Consider the following 10,070-nt stretch of genomic DNA (forward strand, 5'->3'; position numbering starts at 1 on the left):
AGCTACATGTGAAAGGTATAAGAGATGAGTGTATGAGGTGTTACATGTTTATCAACAGGATAAATGTTCAACAATTTAATTAACAAGAGTTTAACCAATTGAGACAATGGACTAACAATTTGTGAGGAGCGATTATCAACTAGTTTGGAGTAGATTTGCCAAATGAGTTCTTAGTTTCCAACTCCAACAACATCTACAACACAAAATGTTCTTCAACAACAACTACAAAATACTCTCCCAACAACTTCAAGAATAAGTCAATTAACAAGTACAAGACATGAAACAAGATCATAACTCATTTGGTGAACATAATGAATATTATTACTCTTGGACGTTTTTAATTATGAATTACTTAAAACATATAATTTGTTTAGATTTTTATTATGGTTGAATATTTCAATTTTAAAATGACTTCAATTTTTCTTAATTTATTTATGAAGTACAATGTATAATTTTCTCATAAATATTTTTTTTACTTTCTTAATTATTGGCATGCCAACATTTAAATTTGAATTTTAAGTTAAATGATAGACATGACATATTCAAAAATTGTCATTGTACTTATTCTATATTTAAGGACTTGCATCGGATACATTAGAGATTGCACCAAAGATGGTCCAACCTGTAGATGACATCGTCAAGAATTACCTACAAATATAGTCTATACCTAATTACCTTAAAATCTCATCCCTACTTAATTTCCCAAGGATTTTGTGTGCATGTAGTTACGTATGGATGACTTCCCTAGGTAGTTATGTATGTATAAAATTGATGGGTAATGACATACATATGTCTATGAAACTTTTACCTACATATTTTTGTTAGTTAATTTGTAGATAACTAAATTTTACCTATTGGTTTTAAGCATTTTCTACGAATTCAGATCGTAGGTAATCCGAAATTTTTCTATAATTGTATGTTTATATATATATATATATATATATATATATATATATAAAATACATTGTTATTATAATAATAATAAAATTGTTTAATATCATTTGATAACTCGTTTAAAGATAAAGTTTTCATAACAAAATAAATATTTGTATTTGTAATAAAAAGAAAGTAAAAAATAATTCGGGTGTTAAAATATCATTATCTTAATTATATTTTTTTTACTTAAAAAAAATATTATAAAAGACAATGAACGTTTTTAATAATAACAATGATACAATTTAAATCAATTAGAAATAATTTTATACACAAACAACAACTTATTATACAGATCGATGTATAAATAGATTCACAATGATGAATTCTCTTTTTCACTGTCTTTCTCCATTATTTCGTTGGCTTGGCTTACCTTACACTGTTCTAAATTTTTCTCTTCCTATATTATCGAAAAATATTACTATTCAAAATAATATTAATCAAATTAGTATAGAGCATCCACAGAAATGTCCCAGGTATAGTTATCCTCATCCTGCGATGGAGATAATGTCTGCTAAAAGATAATAGAAATTGTAATTAACACACCAGACAAGAATCTGTTTTTGTATATATATTGTAGCATCTTGGAATAAAGTCAAGTCTGATATCGATTATTAAACAATGAAGCACCATGCAAAAACAAACATTTTCTTCATTAGTAATTTCAATGGTCATCGTTTTCGGAATTAAAAATAAACCACGTGATGCTTGAACGATCTTGCAGAGAAACTGGCCTCGATGCAGACACAAAAGGACACAAACCTCTCCTGAGGCATTTCCACAACTACAAGTTCTCTAGTTCAGTTCAGCATGTCAAAAGTTGGATGCTTCACTTTGTTTGCATTTCTAGTGGCTTTTCATGTCGAGTGCCGTTCTCTTCGCGCTAGTTTTTCTGATGGGGTTGATGCTGCTGTTCAACCCCATGAGTCTTATCTGCAACTCATTGACCAAAAGGTTCAATCTTCTTCTGAAGGGCATTACTGTAAGCAAATGTACGGGTTCTTGCCTTGTTCCAGTAACATTCTCGGCCATCTTTTCCTCATTTTAGTTTATGAGTACTTGTTGTTCCATGGAGAGTCGTATTTGGCTGCTGGAGGTGAACAAATCTTTAAGATTCTTGGCCCTGGTGTTTTTGGTGCTAGTGCCTTTGATATTCTTGGGGCACTTCCCGAGTCCTTAATTCTTGTTGGTATGCTTCTACTCTGATTTTTATTCTCACAATTTTAGTTCTTTTGTTCTTCTTCTGAAGCCTTTTAAACCCATAAGAACACTTCACCTGTAATAATGAGATATTTGTGTTCCATTAGTATCTTCGTAGATAGCAGTAGAAAGTTGATTACTTCTGTGGTTGTCGCTTGTTTTTTTCAGTTACTGGACTTTCCAGCGACAAGGAGATTGCACAAGAGTCTGCTTCTACTGGTGTTGGTTTGCTGGCTGGATCATCCATCTTACTTCTAACAGTAGTGTGGGGAACATGTGTTATCATTGGCAAAAAAAGTTGATAAATGATTCTAGCTTTGATGGCTCACATTCATCAAGGAGAGGAATAACAAAATCACTAACTGGTCTGTTTTTTATTCATTCTCTCTATTTGAGCCCTTGCACTGTTTTCAAGTTCGTCAAGTTGCAAATCATTTTGTTTACCGATGGAGGTGGAAAGAAACTCATCTCCATAAGATTCGAATCATTATTAAAAAATATGTTTATGTTTGGCAGAGAAAAATTACACGAGAAAAGAGGATAGTGTATTAGTGTGTGAAACGAAAAATAGTATTATTTTTAAGAAAAATAATTTTTTAACAATTAAATTTTGATAATTTTATTTGCGATTTCTTTATAATTTTTCATATTTTCATATTTTTATTTTTTTTATATTTCATAATAACTTAAAAAATGAAAAAATTGTCAAAATTTAATCGTAAAAGTATTATTTTTTTAATTTTTGTGCATAAGTATGTGTACATAATAAAGAACCTCCCTTCCTTTTAAACAAACTTTTTGCGGTTGATTCTTGCTTTTTGGGATTTTTTATATAAGTGGGCCAAATTTGCTCGCAAATTATAAAAATAGATAAATTTTAAAAGGAGGCTTCTCCCTGCACCCCCAACCCTTTCTCCTGTACTCCCAAAACTTTATATATTTCCAGTTTTGCCCATAGTAAAAAGGTAACGAAGAAAGAGAAAACACAGTAAAATCTCCTGCACCCCAATCAAAACTATCTTGACGCTCTGCACCCCCAAAACAAACTCCAATAAAACGGAATACACATTCCGTTTCTTTTTTGTTGAAACGGATTGTGAAATCCGGTGGAGGATAAAACGGAATACACATTCCGTTTCTTTTTATTTTTTTTGATTTTTACAGAAACGGACTATGGAATCCGTGGCTTGAGGACAGGTCTAGATTTGTTATCCATAACTTCAATTATAATTTCTTAAATTAACCTTATTTATATTATTTTTGTTTCAAAATTTTAATTAAATTTGTTGACATTTATAAAATACTGATAACCTTTAATTCATTTTCATTCTCTCAATGTTTCACTTAATTGTTTTTTCATAGTAATGATTCACTTTAAATATCAATCTGTCATTACTGAATGTATAAATCAAATTTCAAAAGGTGATGTTTCTTTTTATGTTATTTCAAACTACTAGTGATAGAAACAGAAACTCTTTGTTCCACGTGATCACACTAAAGTTTTTTTTTTTGTTTTTTTTTATATATTATATTACTTCTCCCTCAGTTCTGATCACTCCTTTCTTCTGCACTCACACTTTATAAAAACATTTTTTAAATATAATAAAAATTCTTTTGGGATGAGCAATATCTCAGAAATTACAATAACAGGTAAATTATCTGTGAAAAATATATTTTTTATTTTGTGAAACATGCTACGAATATAATCAACTTCTTTGTTTAACAGAAACGGATTATGGAATCCGTGGAGGGTGCATGAAACGGAATGTACATTCCGTTTCGTTTTTTTTTTTTTGATTTTTTCAGAAACGGATTATGGAATCCGTGTGGGAGGATGCTGAAACGGATTTTAGAATCCGTTTTGGCTATTTTTTGTTGGTTTTTCGTGAAATCGGTTTTCGTGAAATCCATTTTAGTCCCATTTATCTGAAATCTTTTTGTTGCATGTGTGTCTATATATGATTAACTTTAAAGTGGTCCGTCACTAATTTTAAGGAGTAAATCCAACAAACATTTCTTCCGAGTCTGAGTCTAGCATGGCAAATTTAGAAACCAGCATTAGGCTTATGCCTTCATTGAATTAAAACACCAAAAACAAATGTCATTGTAAGAAACTATATTATTAAATTAAGAAAGGTGACTTACAGCATCCCCACAACCAGCTACGAACATGAGTCATATATATATATTTACCACAGAGTAAGTTTTAAAAGTAATGGGGTGGGGTGTAATTTTGTTATGAATGGGGAAAAGCAAAGTTTATGGGAAACGGAATACAGATTCCGTTTCAAAAAAAATTGCAATTTTTTTTATGAAACGGATTACAGAATCCGTTTCACAATGTTATGAAACGGAATTTGTATTCCGTTTAAAAAAAATTGCAATTTTTTTTGTGAAACGGATTACAGAATCCGTTTCACAATGTTATGAAACGGAATCTGTATTCCGTTTCCCATACATTTTGACTTTTTTCGCGGCACAACTTTTGTAATCCGTTTGGTAAAAGTTTGAAACGCATGCCACAATCCGTTTCATAAAAGATTTCGTGATATAGTTTATGAAACGGAAAACAAATTCTGTTTCAAATCACAAACAGAAAAAAAAAATATTAAAGTTCTCAGGGACCACGGACCACAGAAAATGAAACTGAGCAAAATTTTAAATGAAAGCAGAATAGGATGGAGAAGAAACGGGAGAAGAAGAAATAGTAATAGTAACGTTTTGGGGTGCAGGGACGTTGGCGATGCAGTATACCCACTTTCACCCACTCTCACTCGTATGTTAAAAAAGGATATAACGGTCAATTTTGGAGGTACATAAGAATTGTTGGAGGTGCAGGGAGAAGGCCCCATTTTAAAAAAAATTGCAAGTCATAGGCTAAGTCATGTGGACTCCATAACATAAGTCGTTTTCATGACAACTTCGATTTATACAAAAGTTCTTAGGATTTCCGACTTACTTTTTCAGATGTGTGGAATCCTCAGAAGTTTGCTTTTAAAGTAGTCTATGAGTCCACATGACAACCTCATGACCAATAATATTTTTTTAATTACCTATTTTAGTAATATATAGGCAAATTTACCCATGTAAAAATACGCTTTAAGTTTCATGCTTTTCATAAGTAACTCTTATATTTGATTGATTTGATGTGTAATTTGAAGCTCATTCCCTTCGTTTATTGTCTCCTTTTGATGAATACATAGGTTATGGTATCACTATGGATGTAGATACTAGACAGATGGCAATAATCATGGTTTTCTCAGTTACACCACTTGTCATAATGCAGATTCCCCATCTGTTCCACTTCTCTTCCGCAGCAACCAATGTGACCTTGATGATTGCTCTTATAGTAGCTGTCACTTTTCTTATCTCATACTTCATTTACCAGGTTTTTCATTCATCCAACAATTCCTATTTGTTTTTAGTAACCAAGTTGATCCTTAAAATAACATTGTACTGTGTTAACAATTTACACACAATTTGGAAGTGGAAGAAAGGGTGAGCAAACCACCATCAATTACACAGTAATTTGTAGACATTAAGGTTTCTCTGGTTTGATTTTTTTTTTTTTTCCAATGCCAAATCTTCAGGTCTTTAAACCTCAGATTGAGAAAACTAGACTGGAGTATATTAAGCATGATGACTTAATATTAAGAATTTTTCATCATGTTGAGAAACAAACTCTGCAGAAGATTCTGGCTGAGGATGGAACTCCGAATGTGGCTGCAATAAGTGGGTGAGTGAGACTTCATGAAACATTTCTCAACAGATTAAACAGTTACTTGCTTAGTTTTCTGAACAGTCACTGTGTACATTACAAATGGTACTTGCCAAGCAGGTTGTACCATGAAATTAGCCAGCATGGGGGCAAGGACTTGTTAGCTTCTGAAGTTAAAGAACTGTTCTTTGGGAACAAATTGACTGACACAAACATCAAAGAAGAACAGATAGCAGACTTGTTAAAAGTTTTTGACAGAAACGGTGACCAAATTATAACCAAGGAAGAGTTTGTCACTGGTTTAACAGAATACATTAACCAAACAAAGCATGCCTTGGATAGACAATACCTTCCAAAAGAATCTATGAACAAAATGTATCAGGTATAGAGTCTAATGCAAGATATTTAATAAACAAGTGTTATTCATACAACAGCATTTTCTGCTTTTATCTCTCTTATTTTATCTTAGTTGAGAAACTATACTTTTCTTTCTCTCTTAGCTGAGAACTTTATTATTCTTTCTGTTGTTTTCTGAACAGAGTTTTATCAAGCCATGGATTGAACATGTGAGAAAGGAACGTGAATTGAAGGGACATCTTATATCTGAAGTCTTAAAGCATGCTCAGAATGATATGGTTGGCAGGCTCCAAAATGATGATGGTACACCTGACAAAACTGCAATCAGAAGGTCCACACATATTGATCTTTCTTAAGAAAATTGTACTAATCATCTTTAATTAGAATTACACCAATCATTTACGAAGAAATTGTTTGATTAGATGTTCAGAGACTTGAGCAATGCGACAAGAATCAAATATCATAATCATAGATATTAGATGTTCAAATCGAAAGCTAATGAGATTTGGTTGTGTACTAAATGACACAACAAAATGGTATATGTTGTTTTGACTGATTTTGGTTGTTCTGTGGAAACAGGCTGTTTGAGGAAATTGATGTAAACAGGGATAACCACGTTTCAAGATCTGAACTGGAAAGAGTAGTGAAGGACATCCACTTTAACAAGTTTGTAGATGCTGAGGAGGCAGTTACAAAACTTGCTCAAGATCTTGATGTTAACCAAGATGATGAAATTAGTGAGACTGAGTTTGTAGAAGGTTTTGCAAAATGGATGATCTCAAATTCAAGCCAAGCTGCTAATTCAAAATCTTCATCTCAGGGAAATCATCAAGTATTCCATATTATGTTGCTAAAAATTTACCACTTTCAATTTTTGTTCTTTCTTTTAGGCCAAACACTTGATCAAGAACATATATTTACACATGATCTCTCTTTGTACTAGACTTGGGAAGATGTTGAAAAGGTAATGGAAGAGAATCAAACCCATGGGGCTTCTGCATGGTTGACAGCTATAGGATATGTGGTGTTGGGAGTTACTATGCTGGCTCTTCTTGCAGAACCCTTAATTGCAAGTGTTCAAAGTTTCTCTGAAGAAGCAGGAATTTCATCATTTTTCATCTCATTCATTTTAGTCCCCCTGGCCACAAATTTTAGAGAAGCAACCTCAGCAATCAAAGAAGCTAGCCATAAGAAGAGCAGCAATACTTCTCAGACAATATACGAGGTTAGTTTTCATCTTCTTGTGCTGGTTTAAACTTCTTCACCATGCTACTATGGTGCACAAATACAATACTATTAGATAGTGATGGAAAAAACGTCATGAAAAAAATCACCGTCTTTACTAAGGAGAAACACCCGGCTCATTGATCAATAGTCCGGCTCATTGATCAATAGGATAAAAACAATCAACACAAGAATATATGAAAACTTCAAAGCCAAGAAAAAACTACAACCGATGATGTCTAGCGACAACTAAAAAATAATATTATGTAAAATTTGTAGTAACACATAGAAAACTCTACCATGTCCTTTGATCCCTAGTTTATCCATGTTGTCTAAACTAAGAATTTAACCCAAACTTCACAACACTATACTTACTCTACTACAATTGTATAAGAAAAGTCAAATACAAGTTTAAATTTTTTTGACTAGGATGTTTAAACACGATAGACCATATAAGTTCATTTTATAACTATTATCACCCACTCTGTTACTTATCCTAAGCAGTTACGAATTTTCAAAAAATATTTTTAAGGTGTCTAAGATAAATGTACAAAAGTTTTGGAGGTACCAAATACATAAAATATACTAAAATTTAAAAGAAATATTTTTATTTATATATTAATTTACATGTATTGAAAAAAGTTGTCAAACCCTCCTAAAATCCTTCAAAGCTTCGCCACTAATCCTAGGTGATAATGTGAAATTTTTCAAAGATGTATTAATTTCATCAATTGGATAAGTACAAGAGTTTGCGACATTTATTCTCAAAATATATATAGGATGTTGTACATGATATATAAGTGATATGAAGATTTTGGGTGAATGCATGCAGATTTATGGAGCAGTGTTCATGAACAACATTCTTGGCTTTGTGGTGATCTCTGTTCTCATATACATTCGTGAGATCACTTGGCAATTCTCAGCTGATGTTCTTGTTGTGGCAATAGTTTGTGCAGTAATGGGCCTCGCTGCTACTTTTCGCCCCACTTTTCCTCTTTGGACATCCTTTGCTGCATACTTCATGTACCTAATAGCATTGCTTTTGGTCTTTCTTCTCAAAGATGTTCTCAATTATGTTTAGTCATTCTTTCCGAGAAAACATGTGGATGCAAATGGACAATGTTGAACGTTGTGTCGAGATAATGTTAATTTAGAATATATAAATAGGATCAATCTTTATCTTAATTGTCTCTTATTAGTATTAGGAGAATGAATTAAACTTAATCACACTTAATAATAATTTAAATTATTGAGAAGTTTGGTAGTTCCTTTTGTACCGTTTAAGATTTCGACATATATTAAGGAGTGCATTTCAAATTTTAATATTTATTAAAATATTATAGGAGCTTTTAACATACTCATTAATCAATCATTTAGCTATGGTAATTATATTAGTACTGTGTTTTGGGTAAAGAATTTTAAGATGATAATTTTAGAGAATTTGAAATGTCTGATAATAAGTTACGTTGCCTGGTTAAGAAATTTAAAAAGAAATTGAAATTATATGATTTTAAGTATTTGGATTGTTTAAAATTAGACAATTGCAAAATCTACTTAAAATATAAGGATTTGAATTCTTCATATTGTCACATTCATATTTTTTTTTTGTATATTTTTTTAAATTTGATTTTGATTGTAAACATGTCGGCTTGACTATAAACAAATTGGATGACTTTTTATTTATCAATGGCAACTAAAGTTCTTTTATTGATGTTACTTAATAGAAATTATTTTATGATCTAAATTGTTAAAATATTTTTTTTAAACGTTTGATATTAGTTAGAGTTTTCTCTGTCAATCTCAATGTTATGGAGACATTTTTTTTTGGGTGAGAATTATTTTTGTTCGTGATTATTCTCTTGTCGATATTTGTAGTGATTATTTTATCATAAAAAAATGATAATATTAATTTTTTTTCAATTAGTTTTTAGATTTTTCTTTAACGTTAAGTGAAATATTTGAGTTCAACAGTAATTAAAATTGTTTTTTTTTCTACTTATGTCAATGGAAAAACTTTTTAGCCAATATTAATAAAAAAAGTTAGCAAACACCCATCATCAACATAATATCGATTATCAAGATCAATTCAAAATAATCTATTAATATTAGTCGAGAAAAAGTTTTACGTTCAAAAATCTTGACCAACTTTAACTCAAAAATAACCTTAGCTAATATCGACCGTAAAAGATAATCAATTTTAATATTTTTGAATTTTTAAAAGTTATTAGATATTTAAATAATTTTTTGTATTTGGTGGTAAAACTATAAAAAATTCATATTTGCTAATGAAAATTTATTAATTTATCGATAAAACGAATTTTATTGATGAACATTGTCAACATTTTTTATAATTTTTATTAGGAATAAATATTTTCATTAGTACGGATTCGTCACTAAAATCTATCAATAATTGAATGTTTTAGTAATTTGTTGACAACTTTCATGGTAACTTTTAGGTTAAAATACTCCATTGGTTCATGTTTTTGTTGAAAAATCTTAAATAGGTCTTAAGATTAATGTTGGTCTCAATTAGGTCCATATTTTTGAAGATGTGTAACAATTAGGTCCATTCTGTTAGTATGGTGTTAATGGTGTTAAGGACATGCCACATGTCAACTTCTCATTTTTTTAATTTTTA

The 10,070-nt window shown here is 30.8% G+C and overlaps 1 protein-coding gene across 1 annotated transcript; it reads left to right on the forward strand.

Annotated features, from left to right (window-relative positions):
- The first annotated feature begins 1,551 nt into the window (after positions 1-1,551).
- LOC114184666 (sodium/calcium exchanger NCL-like) lies at positions 1,552-8,617 on the forward strand. The gene is made up of 10 exons (XM_028071981.1): positions 1,552-2,122; positions 2,302-2,430; positions 2,463-2,498; positions 5,337-5,521; positions 5,724-5,869; positions 5,972-6,233; positions 6,391-6,539; positions 6,788-7,040; positions 7,152-7,433; positions 8,265-8,617. Exons 1-10 carry the CDS (start codon positions 1,744-1,746, stop codon positions 8,511-8,513), a joined length of 2,070 nt encoding a protein of 689 aa, XP_027927782.1. The 5' UTR covers positions 1,552-1,743; the 3' UTR covers positions 8,514-8,617.
- The last annotated feature ends 1,453 nt before the right edge of the window (positions 8,618-10,070 follow it).

Source organism: Vigna unguiculata, chromosome 5 (genome assembly GCF_004118075.2).
Source record: "Vigna unguiculata cultivar IT97K-499-35 chromosome 5, ASM411807v1, whole genome shotgun sequence".
Taxonomy (NCBI): Eukaryota; Viridiplantae; Streptophyta; class Magnoliopsida; order Fabales; family Fabaceae; genus Vigna; species Vigna unguiculata.

What these genes read in the sequence shown, in the direction of transcription:
- LOC114184666 (XM_028071981.1), top strand. Translation starts at nt 1,744, where the DNA reads ATGTCAAAAGTTGGATGCTTCACTTTGTTTGCATTTCTAGTGGCTTTT. An exon ending in TCTCATACTTCATTTACCAG is followed by an intron (nt 5,522 to 5,723) that starts GTTTTTCATTCA and finishes CCAAATCTTCAG; the next exon opens with GTCTTTAAACCTCAGATTGA. An exon ending in CTTCTCAGACAATATACGAG is followed by an intron (nt 7,434 to 8,264) that starts GTTAGTTTTCAT and finishes GAATGCATGCAG; the next exon opens with ATTTATGGAGCAGTGTTCAT.